We start from the raw sequence: 17232 nt of genomic DNA, 5'->3' as shown, positions 1-17232 counted from the left end.
ATGGTCGCCCTCACCAAACAACCGCCAGCAAGGCTGGTCACTTCTGCAGTCGTTCTCGCCGCAGCTTGCCTTCCATTGGTTCAAGCAGCGTGCGAGTGCGGTTATCGCGATCCAATCACAAACGCACTCTGGACGGATCGAACCATTACCTACTTTAACGAGACCGGTCTCAACGATGTTGTCACTCAACCAGCACAATCCCCCCGCATTGATGGTGGCGCCACCCCAGGCGAGACCGGAGATGGACAGCAGACATGGTCACTCGTAGGCAACCTCATCAACAAATGGGAAAACAGCTTCGACGCCACCTACCGTAGCGCCGTCAGCTACAACAACACCTTCATCCAAGACGATGCGCTCGCACTCCAGGTCTCGCCCGCAGAGCCCGTGCACCGCATTGTCAATGGCTCCCAAATCGTCACACGCAGGCGTGATATCCTCTACGGCTCCTTCCGTGCCCAAATTGAACCCGCCACCTCTCGCGGCGCAGGAGCCGCTTTCAAGTTCAGCGCCTCCTACAACGACTCGGAGACCGTCAACCTCGGGATTTTCACCTCGAACGACCCTGCCAACTCGACGCTTCAATGGTCCTGGTCCGCGTACGGCCAAGGCGACCAGCCAGTCAAACTCAACATGTCATCCCTCGGCACAGACGATTACCTCGAACACCGTTTCGACTGGCAGCCTGAGCTGCTCCAGTGGCGAAACGCTGCCACCAACGAAAGTGCCAACTTCCACTCGGTCCAGAAGGGAGTCAATGCAACGCATTTGCCTATCACCCCCATGCCCATCAGCTTCCAGGCTTGGTCCAATGGCGAGCACTCGCAGTCTCAAGGACCGCCTAGACGCAGTCCTCTGCTCACTCACGTCCGCTATGCGCGCTTCTTCTTCAATTCGAGTCTTGAAGAGCGCCAAATGCAGTTCGAATCGCAATGTTCGGCGGTCAGCACCAATGCCGACGCCATTTGCAGCACAGACGACTTTACCCTTCGCAACAGCACTGCCTTCGATCTGGCGGCGCTCAACCAGTTCAAGCCGTCTAAAAAGCCATTCCAACCCCCTCTGTACGCTGTCATTGTCATCTCGGCTGCTGCCGGCATCTTTGTTATGACCATCGCTCATGGATTGGTGGTGCGCTCCGTCAAGGCAGGGGACAAGAAACGCGCCGCATCCATCGCTGCTCAAGAGAAGGAGCAGCACATTTCAGCTTCCTCTTCCCAAACCCATGTCGATCGGTCTGCACCCCCTTTGTCGGTCTCTCCGCTCGCTTCCAAGCCTTCGAGCTACGGCTACACCTCACCTGTCACCCCGATCGACGAAATGGATGTCAAGTCTCGCCTGTTCGGCCTCACCCCCGTCACGACTCCCGGCTCGATGAGCCCAGCTCATGGTGCCTCTTTGACGGTAACCAAACCGGTCCAGCTCTGGACCTCGCCAGACCTCGTCTACGGCTCCGATTCCGACTCGGACGACGACGGTGACTCGGACGACGAAGACTGGGACGCGCGCTCTTACAAAAGCCACGTCGAGATGGCAGCAAAGGGCAACGGTCTGCTGCCGCAATCCTATGCCTCGACCACCAACCTGAACATGCGTCGACCATCCCACTCGCACCACGGACACGACTCCGCAGCTTTTGGTAGCGGTGCTGAGACACCCAGATGGATTGAGGACATGAACCGAACGCACGCTCTTCCATATGTCGCGCCTGGCTTTGCAGCAGACGCCCCAGCATCGCTCTATGCTCACAGCGTCTCCGGCCTGGCCCCGTCCTCGAGCCAAGGCCACAGCATCAGGGGCGATGACGACGAGATTGAGCTGGTTGACGATGCCAAATCTGCTGATAGCCGCGAATCGAAAGATTCTTCTTACCTTGGCATCCCACGTGCCGAATCGAGCGCTGGACACTCGACCTATATGACACACGATCAGCTGCTCAGCAAACCGCGCGGCTCTTTCTCGTCGATGCGCAGTGCAGCTGCCGCTTCCTCAATGTTTGACTTCCAGCATGAAGGCACGTCAAGGCCTGGGTCGATCTTTGAGTCGTACGGCTCCGAAGCGCACGAAGCCTTCCAGCGTCCCCAGATCATCCAGTGGCAGCAGCGAGACCTCAATGCTGCCGACGGTGAGGTCGGTGCGCTGGCTAAGCCCGAGCTTGGTGATGCTGTCGGACGCAAGGCACGAGACGGTGCTGGTTCCAAAGTAAAGCCGCCCGAGTCGCTGCTCCAGACCATGCTTCGCCGCACCAAAGAGTTCCTCTTCATCAAGGGGACCACGCAGGTCACCTCGACGGGAGCGCGAAGGATTGACTACCTCGACGGCATGCGAGGATTCGCATGTTTCCTGGTCTCGTTCCACCATTTCATGCTCATCTACTACTTTGGCATCACCACACCCAATGCGCCGCACCACTATCCCAAATTCGAGTTCTGGTTCCGCTCGCTCATCGGCCCGCTTGTGGTCAACCAGGGTCTCAAGCTGGGCATATTCTTCATGCTGCCTTCGCGTACCATGACCAACCGATACTTGCTCAAAGGTGGATTGCAGAGCATGGCCGATGCTACTGTCAGGCGTATCCCGCGTCTTGCGCTGCCCGTACTCGGTGCCGTGCTGGCCAACTACTTCCTCATGGATGTAGGAGCATTCAAGTGGGTGCCTCGTCTGGCATCGAGGACCTGGTCGACGTGGTCGTACTGGCAAAACTTTGACAATGTCATGGTCTTCTTGGATGCCTTCATCTCGCTCTGGTGGTCTGCTCCGCCCGTTCAGCCTGCGCTGGTGACGGGATACGCTACTGGTGTGCTATGGACCATTCCCGTCATCGTTCAAGGTACTTGGACTTGCATGATCTGCGCGCTTGTCGCACACGAGATCAAGAACGCGTACAAGCGCTTCACGTTCTACGCTCTCTGCATCACGCTGAGCTGGTACGCGCAGACATGGGATCTTTACTTCATGGCGGGTCTCGTAGTCGCTGACCTGGACAGCAAGCTCAACTACCAAGCAGCCGCCGCTAAAGGCATTCCGCTGGTGCCTGCGTTCGTGCGTCGCGGGCTACGTCTTCCCGAGTCGGTCGGCAAGCTCCGTGTGCACGGTCAGGTGCTGGCGTGGGCGCTCTTCCTCGCAGCGTGGACGCAGCAGTACCTGTCGCAGATCCCCGGCGCGCGCGGCAACGGCTTCGACAACCTTGAGCACAAGATTCACCCGGACTGGACGAGCGAAACGCCACACGCTTGGACTGATGACGCAGGCATCGGCTACACGGACCCACGCGTGTCGTCCTGGATCCTCTCGTTCAGCTTCTTCTTGCTTACGGACCTGTCGGATCTGCTGCGTGGCTTCTTCCGCTTGCGCGTGTGGTCCTACATCGGCAGGAACGCGTTTGCCGTGTTCCTGATGCACGGTGTCGTCTGGTGGACGTGGTCAGCATGGCTGTGTTTGACTCTGCTTGCCGCCGGCGTGCCGTACTGGGCAACGATTCTGGTCGTGGTTATCACTTCGTATGCGCTGCTGTTTGCTGTGGCGGAGTGCTTCACTGCCACGTTCGACACTTGGGGGGGTCTCTTCTCCAAGGCCGTCTGGAGAGCTACGTCTGGCGGTGTCGGCAGGAAGGTGTGACCACATACTAGATCCCCCTTGTCATTCTTTCGGTTTACGTTTTCACATTCGTTTTTGTTCGCATTACTCTTGCAATCCCATAGACAGTTATCACTACTTTGCGACATCAGTGGCTTGACGTGATGGCAGATGAGGCCGAAAAAGAAGTGAGCTCCACGTTTGCTGATTCTGAAGCAGTTATTTCCGGCTGGAAATTGTGAGATCGAAACTGACGCGAGTCGGGCTCAATTCGACGCACAAGAACAGGGGAGAGTCGACGTGGAGGACGTTGCTGAGCACAGACCCTTCATCCAAGACCCAACCATCATCACCCTCTCTCGTCCGTCGACCTCGTTCCAATTCACTCGCTCGCTTGCTCGGCGACGATCACCGCTTATCACACGCTTCTTGAACTTTGAAGGGCAATGCCCTACTCGTAAGACACATGGCATCTTGTTCGGAACGACGCTCTATGCGCCGCAGCAGGGCCGTGCTGGTCTTGCTGGTAGCAAGCTGCTTGCTGTACGTGGCAGGTGCCGCGCACGCAGAGCAGGCGGCTTTTACCGCACCGTCTGCTTCTAAAGCTTCAGCAGACTATTCAGCACAGCAAGCCTACGAAGAGGCGCTCCGTCTCCTGCGCAACACCATCAAGACCAAATCCAAAGTCGGCAAATCATCCAACAGACCCGTAAACTCTTTGTTCCAGCAGCAGGGCGATTCAGAATCGACATCAGAGTCTTCGAAAGGAACAGACCCTTTCCACGATACTCGCTCGTTGAGCCGACAGATCAAGGATGCATTGTCGGAAGCGTATGCAGCTAGTCAAGGAGATACGGTCGGTGCCAAAATCAAGCGCGTGAGCCTGCTCCAGGGCGACAGTGCTCACCAGTGGCAGGGTCCGCCGCTTGGTGCTGCTCCGTACGAATCGCAGTGGCCCTCAGCTAGCCCGTTGCCACTCTGGCCAGATTGGGAAACGCTCCCAGAAGGAACCAGGCCTGTCAACCCGACAGATAGCGTCTGGGAGAGCATCATGTTCGGACCTTTTCACGCGAAACGTGAGGGTTCGAACGATTTGACCATGCCATCGACAGGTGGACAAGATAACAACAATGACCTTGACGAGGACAGGGGAGGGCATGGTGGTGGCAGACGGCGGGCTGTCTCGCTGCTTACAAAGGCAGGATGGGGCCGTGAATCGGTCGACTGGCACCACGAAGCCTATTCTGCCGCAGCTCGAAGCAGCTCGAGTCTGCTGCAAGTCGTGTTCAAGAATGCAACAAGCGAATCGAGCGGAGGTCATGCAGCAGCATTGGCGGACGCCTTGTGGGTGTTAGGAGAATATTCATTGTGGGGCACGCACGGAAGCCAGCCCAATCTGGCGCGCGCTCGCGCCTGCTACCAACGCCTGGTCGACCTCGGACACGACCAATTTGGCAATTCGGCGGCGGGCAACGCAAGTGCGCACGCTCGTCTAGCCTTTCTAGAAGGCAGTGGCTGGGAATCGACGATTCGAGGCGACTGGAAACCTCTGCCCAACGAGCAAAGCACCTGGTCTTCCTTCACCTCTTCGCCCACCGTCGACGACGTGCGCTCGGCATGGAAGAAGAGGCGCGAGCTGTTTGCGCAGCTCAAGAGCGACGACGCACAACGCCAAGCCAAAGCGGTGCTCCACTACACCATCGCAGCCAATGCAGGGCACGCTCCCTCCCAGATGGCGCTCGGCTTCCGCTACAAGGCGGGCATCGGCGTGGCGCCTTCCTGCTGGAACGCGCTCGAGCTCTACGAAAAGGCAGCAGAAGACGCGTACAAGCGCTTCCAAGCGGGTCCACCAGGCGGACTCACGTTGCCTTACACCAAGATTCGTGTCTCGGACCTCGACGGTGGTGCGTACGGGCCAGGCGCTTCGGTTGCTTCTACGGGATTCGCAGTGCTCAACCCTGCCGTGCAAGCCGCGCTGAACCTCCAGCCCGGATCAGCGCGCGATCCTTCGGGGTTGGTGGACCTGTTGGAATACCACATCTATGTGGCCGAGCACGGAGATGTCAGGAGCTCGCTTTTCATGGCTCAAGTGTATTACCACGGAAGCATCTATTCGTCAAGCGAGGCGGCGGGTGCCGTGCGTCGTGACTATCGACGCGCCATGACATGGTTGCAACGTATCACCAAAGATGTTTGGCCGCGCAAGGCGGGCGAAGTGGGGCGCGGTGGCCCCACTGGCTACACGGCCAAGCCGGGCGACAAGGGCGAGGACGTACAGCTCAAGGTGGACGACAACTTGCTCGGACACGCTGGGTCTGCAGCGGGCATGATAGGACAAATGTATCTGAGAGGCGAGGGTGTCCAGCAAGACTTTGCCTGTGCGTGGGTGTGGTTCTCGCGCGGCAAGGACACAGGCGATCCGGCGTCGTACAACGGTCTCGGCGTGATGCTTCGCGATGGCTTGGGAGTCAAAGCCGACATTGTCACCGCAACCAACTACTTTGAAGCTGCAGCTAAAGTGCGGCACAGTGGCGCCAACGTCAACCTAGGCAAGATCTACATCGAGATGGGCGACCTGGACAACGCGATCAAGTGCCTGGCCATCGCTTTGATCGGAGATAGCCGATTCGAGGCGGTGTACTTGCTGGCCAAGGTCAATGCGGAGCTGGCGCGCAAAGAGCAGTCGGGTGATACGTGCCGCAAAGCGTTATTTGGATTCAAGCACACTGCCGAGTACGGTGACTGGTCGACGCGCATTTCGCACAAAGCTGAACATGCCTGGCGTCGAGGCGCACGACAAAAGGCGCTGCTGGGCTGGGCGCTGGCGGGCGAGATGGGCTACGAATCGGCGCAAAACAACGTTGCCTACCTGCTGGATCGGGCCAATTCACGCACTCGGATCCTGGACTGGACCAAGGATGCCGGCGGCGCCGGCAATTTCACGGACCGTCTGGCACTGGTGCACTGGACGCGGTCGGCAGCGCAGACCAACGTGGATGCGATGGTGAAGATGGGCGACTACTACTTCCACGGCATTGGCACGGGCAACCCGGGCCAGCCGGCGTACGAGAAGGCGGCGGCATGCTACTCTGCTGCTGCCGACAAAGGGGTTTCGGCGCTGGCCTACTGGAACCTGGGCTGGATGTACGAGAACGGCATCGGCGTCGCTCGGCAGGACTTCCACCTCGCCAAACGGTACTACGACACGGCGGTCGAGACCAACGTCGAAGCCTACCTGCCCGTAGCACTGAGCCTGGTCAAGCTGCACATTCGTGCTGTGTGGGCGGCCATTTTCCGGTCCGAATCGAGCCAGAGCGCCATCTCACTGCTCTCCTCGTACGCGTCCTCGGATCGAAGCAACGCAGCGTATACGGAAGCGGAGGAGCAAGCTGTGGCCAAACGCAAGCAGGCTGAGGAGAAGCGGAAGAGGATCGAGGAGCAACAGCAGCAGCAGGGCGGCGGCTACGGCGATCCGAACGAACCAGAGACGTGGTCGGCGAGGGAAGGCGAGACGGATGAGGACTTGGACGATATGATTGAAACCGGTCTGCTTATCTTGGCGCTAGGTGGGTTGGCGTACTTGGCATTTGTGCGGCAGAACGTTCAGCTGCAGTTGAGGAGGGAGAGGAGGGATCAGGCTGCGCAGCAGCAGCCGCAAGAGCAAGGGCAAGAGCGACAAGCACCTCCGCGCCAGCCAAACCCGTGGGCACCTTTGGGCGATGAACCCAATGCCGCTGCTAACCTCATCGCTGGTCTCTAGCCTGCGCTTCGCATACAAATTCAAGTGATCCATGCCAAGCAAATCGAAATCTGTGGCCACCATTATCTAGGTGTCCGTGTGTGTGCCGGGGCTGGCTCGCTGGTGTGAGGACCATAGCTTCGATGTTGTCGAGTCGCTTGCTCGCCGAATTTCCTTTATTGTTACGTCAAACATGGACCCTGAAAAAAGCTTGAAAATTTCCTCGTCTCGGAATTCGGGCGACTGTGCACTCGCAGGAAAGGCAAAAATTTCGGCTTTGCCACGCTGTGGAGAGCAAAAAAAATGCTTTTCTTCTTTTTCCTCGACTGAGCCAGGCAATTCTGAATCCCTGCTCACTACGAGTATCCTCATCTCCATCTCCATCCTCATCCCCATCGTCATCGTCATCATTGCCATTGCAAGTAGCGTCAATCGTGCATTGATGGTAGCTTCGATATAATATGGCTCCTACGTCTTCAGCTCAGCCTGGCAAGGCGGGCAAGAAGCTCTCTAGAGAACAGCAACGAAGGAAAGCCGACAGTAAGGCATCCAAAATCCGCCGGGTCCAGCTCGATGCTAGCGGCAACCAGGCCAATGCCAAGCAAAAAACGCTCAAGCAGATCAACAAGAATGTGGACAAGGTCTCGACTCGCTTTCGATATGCCTCTTTCAACCAGCGTCTTCAGGACGTTCACCTCGCACCCGCTGCTATCAGCGCCAGCACCAGCTACCGACCGTATTCCGGCCTCGACGCTCCCCTCGCAGCGTCTTCCACCAGCACCAGAAGCAGTGGAGCGGAAGCATTGCACCTGGTTGAGAGTGGCGATGTACAAGATGACGAATTGCCGCTAGACGATGTCCTTGACGACGAGGACGCTTCTTCGTCACTTCACGCTAGGACATCGTTCTCGCACGCGCTCCAAGCGTGGACCGATCTCAACCTCTCCAACGCCTTCCACTCGCTCTACCGCCAGCTCAATCCTATATCACAGTCGTTGCCGCAGCTCATCCATCATCGCTCTACCATCTCGTCGGTTCTCGCCACGACGCTTTCGGAACGTAGCCAATGGCTTGCGTGGGATGCAGCACTCGACCTCCTTCCTCGACTCGCCAAAGACTTGGGTTCTGAGTTCCTGCCCATCTACCCGCTCATGCTCAAGAGCGCAGTACACACCACCACCACAACAAAGGACACCACCAACGGAGACGAACGTGCTGCTGCCAACCTCGTCGAACGCGGCTTTCAATCGGCCGCATGGATCTTGAAGGCCATGAGCCCTTTTATCGTCAGCAAGGAGTTTGCCAGACGCTCTAGCGACGACGATGACGACGACGAGGAGGCTGCTGAAGTTGGTGTAGATGTAGAGATGGTCACCGACGAGGCAGAGGCAGGGGAGGTGGACGACCGCACCCGTCGTCTAGTCGAGACTTGGACCGTCATTCGACCTTACCTCGGGTGGAAGGCCATCGTCGCCAAAGAGGGTCCTGCACACGCAATCACATCCGAACAAGACGCTCAAGACGATGACGAGGACAACGAGGACGATAATGAAGAGGAAGGAGAACAGGATGCAAATGCCGCAGAAGAGGTTGCAGCAGACAAGGCTGGCTTTGTCAACACCAAAGTGCAACGTATCTCCCCCTTTACTCGACGATTCGCATCGGAGGCGTTCGCCCACCTTCTGCGCAAGACAAGAGGTCGTCAGCTGCAGAACATCACATCGCTCATCCTCTCGGACCTCGAAACCATGCTCTCAGACGAGGATCGACACGTGCACTACCGCCACCAGCCCTCTCGTCGACCTTCGGTGCGCTTCTCTCGAGGTATCGCCGGCATCTGGGTGGAAGGATGCAAGTCGCTCGATCGACGCCTCCACTCCAAGTGCATCTCGCTACTCAGCGTGCTACTGCTTCCCAATCGCACAGCAGGCACTTCGTCATCTGTCGACAAGTACCGACATCTGACACGGCTCATCCTCGGCCGCCTCACCATCACCGCACTCGTCCACCACTGCAACTCAAGTCACCTGACGCCTGTACTCGAGTTTCTGTCGAGCCTCGTCGATAGCAACCAATGGCGGTTGTCACAAGGACACAGCACGACAGAGGCCCAGGACATGGCTCACCTCACCGAGTCTGTCGAGTGGCTTGCGTGCGCCGTTGGTGTTAGGAAGGGCACCCGAGTTTCCGACCAATTCAAGCCGGCGCTCTTTGCACTGCTTCTGCGTCTCTCGCCTCTGTTCCTCAACCCTGCCGTACAGACCTCGCAGGGTGAAGCGCTGCGCACTTCGCTCATCTCACTCCTTGCCCTCTCGATCCCAATCGGTAGACTTCAAGATCTTCTCGGTCCGGGGATCAAGCTCGTCGACTCGGTCGCGCCTGTGTCTAGCGCCTCCAAGTCCAAGGAATCCCTCGAACAGCGACAAGCCCTTTGGCCCGAGTTCAGCGGCCTCGTCGAAGCACTTGCACAGCCAACGCTCGAGTGGAGCGGATTCAAACAATTTGTTCTGCCCTCTGTTCTCACCTCGACCGCGGAGACTGTTGCCTTGGCATCCACCTCTTCGCAAAGCAAAGATCACGCATTTACGCTACTCGAGCGGCTCGAACACCTTGGGCAGCTGGAAGAGCCTGGCGTCTCGCAGCCTCCAAGCCCTTTGACGGTTCGCTGGTCCAGGCATGTCGCTGCCGAGATCGGAGAGCGACTGGCAAAGCTCGTCTCGCTCTTCTGTGCCAACAATTTCAAAGCGGGTGCGTCAAATGCAAAGAAGGCGGCGCCACAAGAGCTCGCCCCACAGCACTCGCTGGAGCCTCTCGTTCCTGCACTGCGGCTGGCCACCGTGCCGAAGACAGCGTCTTCAGCCACATTTGCCGGCCAGATCGCCCAGCTCCTGTTGGACGGTCTTCTCTCCGGGTCCTCCTTCTCGTCTCAAGAGCAATTACGTGCTAGCTACGACAAGAACATCGTCAATCCAGCCCTGCTGGCTGGCCTCTCGTTCGAAAGTCTTGCCATCTTGCAAGAGCGAAGCTCGGGCAAGGACTTCGAAGCTACGGCCAAGCAACTCAAGGAATGCCTGTCTATTGAGCACGTAGTGCGCTGCGCTGCCTGGCACCGAGGCGCTCTCCGTGGCTTGAGCAGGTACCTAGCCTCTTGTCCGGCTCGTCTGCGCCCTCAGATGCCGCAGCTGGCTGAAGTGCTTGAGCCGCTGTCGGGAGCGCTCATGTCGTCGGATCCCGTGATTCGCCTCTCTGCACTCGAGGTCCTCTCCTTTATCGAGGCAGAAGAGCTTGGCGGCAATGGAACCTTCATCGACAAGCTCGTAGAAGTCGAACGATTGCCTCTGTCCGTCGATTCCATCCGCGATCGTAATGTACGCATGCGAGGCGTCGGTCGCGAGCTCGGTCGAGCTGTCGCTGTCTACAAGGCCGCTCAAGTGCAGCAGCATGCTCAGCGTGATGCGTTGGTCTTGCGTTACCTTGTCGCCAACCTCAAAGTCAATTTGCGCCCCGTCTGGGCCGAGGCGACCAAGGCGATCTCTGACATTGTCGAATCCGGTCAGCGTGAGACCGAGGACGCCCTCTTCCGCATCGCCATTGCTGAGCTCGAAAGCGGTCGACAGCTCGACACTGCGGAGCTGCGATCCACTCCCGCTGTGTGGATCAAGTCTGCGGCAAGAGAGGAAGGCGAAGACAGCGAGACTGTGGGTGCAGATGAGATTGAACCCGACCGTCTTCTCCGCGACGAGAGCGATATTGCAGGTGTCGACGACGACAAGCAGTTCCAAGACGGCATCTTGCTCGAAAGGCGCAAGGCTGTTCGCAGCTGCATCCAGCATTCTCGAACCAGCTCAGGTCTTGCCACCAAAAACGGCAGTGGCAGGAACGGCCTCACGACTACGCTCCAAGCCTGCGTCGAGGTTCAGCAGCCTGATGCCAGACTCGACTTAGTCAACTACCGCCACCAGATCCTCAAGCTCCTGTGCCAAGTCGCACCCATCGTCGAGCGCAACAATGCCCGCTTCGTCCACATCTTTTTCAGGGACGCAGGGCCGCGCAACCTTGCCGGTGTTATGCTTTCGCCGCTCGATGATGATGACGAGGACGACGAGGACGAGCAGGAGGATGCGGACGATGAAGCTGGTAGTCCTGTCGGCAAGCAAGACAAGGAGCTGGATCCAACAGCTATGAACTTGGGCAAGAAGGACCGCCAGGCACAGCTCAATGCCTATCTCGAAGTGCTCGGCAAGCTCAAGAACCCTAAAGCCCTTTCGCGTTCGGACGAACTGCACACTTATCTTCTCAGCCTGTGTGCTACCGCCGAAGTGTCGGTTCAAAAGCTTGCGCTGGAAGCCATCCTGACCTGGAAGGATGAAGCGGTGCTGCCGTACGCCACCAAGCTCAAGAACTTACTCGAAGCAGGCAACTTCCGTGACACTCTGACCACTTTCACGCTGTCCTCAGACTCCAACGTTGTGCAGCCTTATCATCGTCCTGTGCTCATGCCTCTGGTCATTCGTCTCCTGTTCGGTGCTCTGCTCTCGAGGCGTGGTAATCGCACGAGCGGTGCTGGCCAGAGGGCTCGACGAGGTGCTGTGCTGGGTGCACTTGCTGACGTTGGCTCGGATGAACTGGTGACGCTCGTCGATCTCATGCTCGCTCCTTTCGGCGATCAGGCCCGCCCACCTTCCGCTGACGGTGACAAGTTCGAGTACGTTGTCAAATCGCCCGTCGCTTCAACCAGACGACAAGTCGGTTATCTGACCTTGCTCGGTGAGGTCGTCAAGCAGATCGGTTCCAACCTCTTGCCTTACTGGGACCGCCTCATCTCTGTCGCTCTCAATCTCACCTACCATGCCCATCGAGCGGTCGTCCAGGTGCACATCGACAGCACCGACGCTGTCACGTCTGCCGACACCCGCAAGCCTCTCACAGCGCGCACTTCGCGTTCTCGTCTGGTGCGCCAGGCTGGTTATAAGCGACTATGTGACTTCTTTGGTAAACCTCAGGCGGCATCGCTGTTCCAGTGGGATCGATACTTGCCGGCCATCTTTGCTGAACTCGTCTCGCCACGTCTCGAGGCGCTCAAGGTCGAGTCGAGCCAGAGCCCGTCTGCGCTGCTCGAGCTCTTCCATGTCTGGTCGAGTCAGTCTGAGACTATCCCTCTTCTTGGCACGTACGACAACGCGGTGCTGCCGAGCATCTTTGCCATCCTCGCAGCACCCACGGTCAAGCCATCTGTCATCGGGTCCGTGCTCGACATTTCCGAACGAGTCCTTGCCGCCGCTGCTGCTGAACAGGACGCGATGGATGTCAGCTCGGAGGTCAACTACAGGAATGGCTGCGATTTGGCCTTGGTGGACCTGCTCGTGAGGCCACATGCTACCGTGTTCCTCAACGGCGTTACTCCGCTGATTGAACAGGCCTCTGCCGCCGTTGGTCCTGCTGCTGCTGCCATGGGCCGAGACGATCTTTTGCGTCGTCAGATCTCTCTCCTCTCAGCTCTGTCACCCTTTGTCACTGCTCCTGAAGACGCCAGCCACCTCGTCACGCTTCTCAGTCCGATGATGCGCAAGTCCAACTTCCTTGTGCCGGAACGCACCAAGACCGAGCTGCTGGGCATTTTCGAGCGTCTGCTCTCGCTCATCCCAGAGTTCCAAGACGTGCGTTCCGAGCTCTTCCAAAGCACCTTTGCCATGCTCAGCGGTCTCTTCTCGCTGCTCCGCACCGCAGAGTCGCGAAAGACGCTCAGCGCTGCTTTCAATCGTTGCGCTGAAGTGGACCCGGAGCTGAGCCGCGTGGCAAAGTGGTGCTCGCAGCTCAATGCGCTCAGCAAGCGAAGAGTGGAAGAACGTGATTTCGATCAGCTCTTTACTGCCTTCGACTCGATCAACGCCAGCGATGTGCACATCAACGTCAAGGAGTGGCAGCCGCTCGTGCACAACTTCCTCTTCCTCATCCTGGACCCCGAGGAGCTGTCGGTGCGCAGCAATGCCAATGCCTCGCTGGTCAAGTTCATCAGCCAGACTGCAGCCGAGTGCAACGCGGGCGCAGAGGCCGAGGGCGAGACGATGCAATTGTTCCTGCAGGCGGTCTGGCCAGGACTCAAGAAGGCGGTGCGCAACCGATCCGAGCTTGTGCGAAGAGACGTGCTGGCTGTCATGTCTTCGGCAGCCGAACAGCTGTCTGGGTGCGAAGTCATGGCCGAGCTCTCGGGTCTGCTTGGCGGCGGCGACGCGGAAGTTAACTTCTTCAACAACATTCACCACATTCAGTTGCACCGAAGGACGCGTGCAGTCAAGCGCCTCCCTGAGCAGGCAGCCAAGGGCGGCATGAAGAGTCGTACCATCAGCGACATCCTTGCGCCTGTTCTCGGCCACTTCCTCATGCCTGGATCTGTCGAGCTCAACGACCACAACCTGGTCACCGAGGTCATCACCAGCCTAGGCTTGCTGGCCGGCCAGCTCACCTGGGGTCCGTACAACGCCTTGCTCTGGCAATACCTTCGCCTTGCCAACAAGAAAGGGGCGACAGAACGCATCATGGTTCGCACGGCCATGGCCATTTTGGACAATTTCCACTTTGGTATGGAAGAGGAGACCGTCATAGAAGATGAAGGCGACGACGCTGGAGAATTCGAAGACGGAGCAGAGCAGGAGAACGATGAACCTCGGGCTGCTGCCGAGGCTAGCAAGGAGGGCAAAGAGGCGGAACGCGTCAAGATCCTAGATGCCGTCACGTCGCGTTTGCTCCCCCGACTTATGGCGTACCTGGACCAGAAGGACGAGACTGAGGCCTCGACACGTTTGCCCATCGCCGTTGGTGTGGTCCGCGTTGCGCAGTGTCTCCCCGCCAAGCAACGCAAGACGAAGATCTCCAAGCTTCTCAAGACGCTCTCGAACGTCTTCCGTGCCAAAGCGCAGGACACGCGCGACCTCGCGCGCGAGACCGCTTGCAAAGTCATGTCGACGCTAGGTGCAAGCTTCCTGCCCGAGTTCCTGCGCGAGATGCGACGTGCCCTCATGCGTGGCCCACAAAAAGCCGTGCTGGCCTTCACCGTGCATTCTGTGCTGACGCACCTGATGGCGAGCAAAGACGAACCGCTCACCTCGCTCGACCAGGGTGCCAAGGAGATCATCGAGATTGCGGTCGAGGACATCTTTGGCGCCACAGCCGATGACCGTGAATCCATCGGAAGCAAGACGACATACCGTGAAGTTAAGCACAGCAAGAGCATGGACACGTTCGAACAAGTCTCGCGCATCGTCACGCCCAACCGGATGGCCGAGGTGCTTCAACCACTGCGAGACATTCTGCAGCAGACCGAGACCCCTAAGTCGGTGCGACAGGTGGAAGAGTGCCTGCGCCGCATCTCGAGTGGTATCCCTGCCAATCCGCAGTTTGACTCGAACCGATTCCTCTCGCTCTGCGCAACGCTCATTCGTCGTGATGCCGTCTTCTTGCAGGCCCGCAAACCCGAGGCCCGAGCGGCTTCGCGACACAAGTCGGCGACGCTGTACAACTACGCGGTCTTCCTCAAGCGCAAGGATGTCGAAGAGGGCGCTACGGCTGGCAAGGACCACTACTCGCGCAACGCGCATAAGTTTGTTGCATTCGGGCTCGAGATGCTCGTCACCTCGCTGCGTAGGGAGCGCTTCAACTTCCAAGACGAAGAGGTGCTGGCCAAGCTCAACAGCATGGTCAACATTGTTGGCGAAGCAGCGTATGCCAACGAGTCGTCGGTACTGGAGCTGTCGTTGCGTGCGATTGCCCAGATCGTCAAGGTGCCCGTTTCGCGCGTTGACAAGGCTCTGCCCGTGTTCATCAAGCAGATCTTTGGCATCATCCATCAATACGGATCGCCGCAGTCGCAGATCGTCCAGACGGCGTTCCGCACACTCACGGCCATCCTGCGCGAGTGCAAGCAGGCTTCGCTCTCAGAGACGCACCTCAGCGGTCTTCTCAAGCTCGTCGCGCCGGATCTCGAAGAGCCCGCTGTGCAGAGCACGCTGTTCAGTCTGCTGCGTGCCATTGTCAGTCGACGCCTGGTCCTCTCGGAAGTGTACGACATCATGGACAAAGTAGCCGAGATGATGGTCACCAACCAGAGCGACTCGGTGCGAGACCTGTGCCGCTCGACGTACCTCCAGTTCCTGCTCGACTATCCGCAGGGCAAGCAACGCCTGCGCAACCAGATCGGCTTCCTCGCCAAGAACCTGGCGTACGAACACGAGTCCGGACGACTGTCGGTGCTCGAGATCACCGACGCCATTCTCAACAAGTTCGGCGACGAGCTGCTGCAAGAGTATGCCGAGATGCTCTTCGTTGCGCTAGCCATGGTGCTGGCTAACGACACCAGCTCCAAGTGTCGCGAGAAGTCGGCCGTGCTCCTCCGCACACTGCTGCGCGCGATGACCGAGGGACAGCAGGACAAGACGGCGCTGATGGTGGATGCGTGGTCTCGACAGGAAGCCAAGCCGGAGCTGGCTCGAGTCGGTGTGCAGATCTACGGCTTGCTGCTGGAAGCGCTACCGGATCGTGGAGCAGGGTGGGCGGATAAGACGCTTGAGGTGGTGACCAAAGTGCTCGTCGACTGTGCAGACGATCTCGAATCGTTGGAGAGCTCGGATGCCGGAGTCTTCGGTTTCGAGGACATGGAGTTGGACTGGCAGCTGCCGTACCACTCGCTGCAAACGCTCGGCCGGATCACATCTATCATTGGCGCCGACGATGCTCGAGCAGCAAAGGCAAACGACGCAGTGCGCAGACTGCTGCTGTTCCCGCACAAGTGGGTGCGCATCTCTGCCTCGCGCATCCTTGGCGCTCTGTACGCGCTGCGCGAGCCCCAAGCGCCTGCAATGGTACCTGTGCAGCAGGATCCCGTTGCCAGTCTGCCCGCGCTGGTGGATGCGGCCAAGAAGTCGTGCCTGCAGTTGCGATCGGATAAGCTCGATGACACGTTGGCTTTGCAAGTGGTCAAGAACCTGGTGTGGATCGGACGCTCGTTTGCGCTCTTCCCAGTTGATCGACCTGTGCTTGACGAGGTGGAGAAGGAGGAGGCAGAGGTGGACGGAGGCAAGGAACAGTCGATTGACGGGCACGCAGCCGAGGTGCAGGAGGATGAGGATGAGGACGAGGATGAAGACGGAGACGAGGACGAGGGTGGGGACGACGAGGGCGACGAGGAGATGGACGACGAAACGATCGTCGAAGGCGCAAAACGGCACGAAGCGGCCATGGATGCACCCACTGCCATCGCCAACGACCCTCTGCGCTGGCTCGTCTCGCGCCTCTCGTTCCAAGCGCGTCTCTCACTGGCGCAGTCCAAACCGCCTCACTGGACCATCGCGCCGTCGTCGATCCTGCGTTTCTTCGCGGCGCTCTCGTCCTCTCTCCCCACTTCCCTCCTGCCGCACCTCCTCCCCCTATTCCTCTCGCCCATCATTCGGCTCGTCGAATCCGCCTCCACCGCGCAAACCTCGCTGCACGGTGGTGATCAGCTCAAGACGCTGGCGATCGAGGTGCAGTCGCACCTGCAGAGCCTTGTCGACGTGTCGTTGTTCAACAAGACCTACTCGACGTTGAAGAGGCGTCAGCAGGCCAAGCGGGAGCAGAGGAAGACGGATCGGCTGATGAGGGGGATTCAGAACCCGGAGTTGCAAGCCAAGAAGAATGAGCAGAGGAACAGGAAGAACCATGCCGCGAGGAAGAGGAGGAACCAGCAGCATCTGGATAAGCGCGAGGCGGGGGGTAGTGGAAAGACGAAGCGCGCTCGGAGGGAGTGAATGAGTGAGTTCGAGCTTTCTCGTGTTTTGGTCGATTGTCGTGAATGCTAAGATATTCGAAGATGGTTTTGGCGATGTGGACTGTACTGGCTTGTGAGTGACAGTGATGTTTGCGTGAAGGTGGTCTAAGCTTCGTTC

The 17232-nt window shown here is 58.6% G+C and overlaps 3 protein-coding genes across 3 annotated transcripts; all 3 read left to right on the top strand.

Moving 5' to 3' along the window:
- Nucleotides 1-3618, top strand: EX895_002309 (uncharacterized protein; the record flags this gene model as incomplete). Its single annotated transcript, XM_029882908.1, has 1 exon — nucleotides 1-3618. The coding sequence occupies one exon, from the start codon at nucleotides 1-3 to the stop codon at nucleotides 3616-3618; it is 3618 nt and encodes a 1205-aa protein (XP_029740663.1).
- A 424-nt stretch (nucleotides 3619-4042) lies between these two features.
- Nucleotides 4043-7336, top strand: EX895_002308 (uncharacterized protein; the record flags this gene model as incomplete). Its single annotated transcript, XM_029882907.1, has 1 exon — nucleotides 4043-7336. One exon carries the CDS (start codon nucleotides 4043-4045, stop codon nucleotides 7334-7336), a length of 3294 nt encoding a protein of 1097 aa, XP_029740662.1.
- Nucleotides 7337-7776: 440 nt separating this feature from the next.
- Nucleotides 7777-17094, top strand: EX895_002307 (uncharacterized protein; the record flags this gene model as incomplete). Its single annotated transcript, XM_029882906.1, has 1 exon — nucleotides 7777-17094. One exon carries the CDS (start codon nucleotides 7777-7779, stop codon nucleotides 17092-17094), a length of 9318 nt encoding a protein of 3105 aa, XP_029740661.1.
- Between the last annotated feature and the right edge of the window lie 138 nt (nucleotides 17095-17232).

Source organism: Sporisorium graminicola, chromosome SGRAM_14, assembly GCF_005498985.1.
Source record: "Sporisorium graminicola strain CBS 10092 chromosome SGRAM_14, whole genome shotgun sequence".
In the NCBI taxonomy this organism is placed as follows: Eukaryota; Fungi; Basidiomycota; class Ustilaginomycetes; order Ustilaginales; family Ustilaginaceae; genus Sporisorium; species Sporisorium graminicola.
The sequence above is the reverse complement of the archived record's forward strand: the minus strand, read 5'-3'. Positions and strand labels throughout refer to the sequence as shown.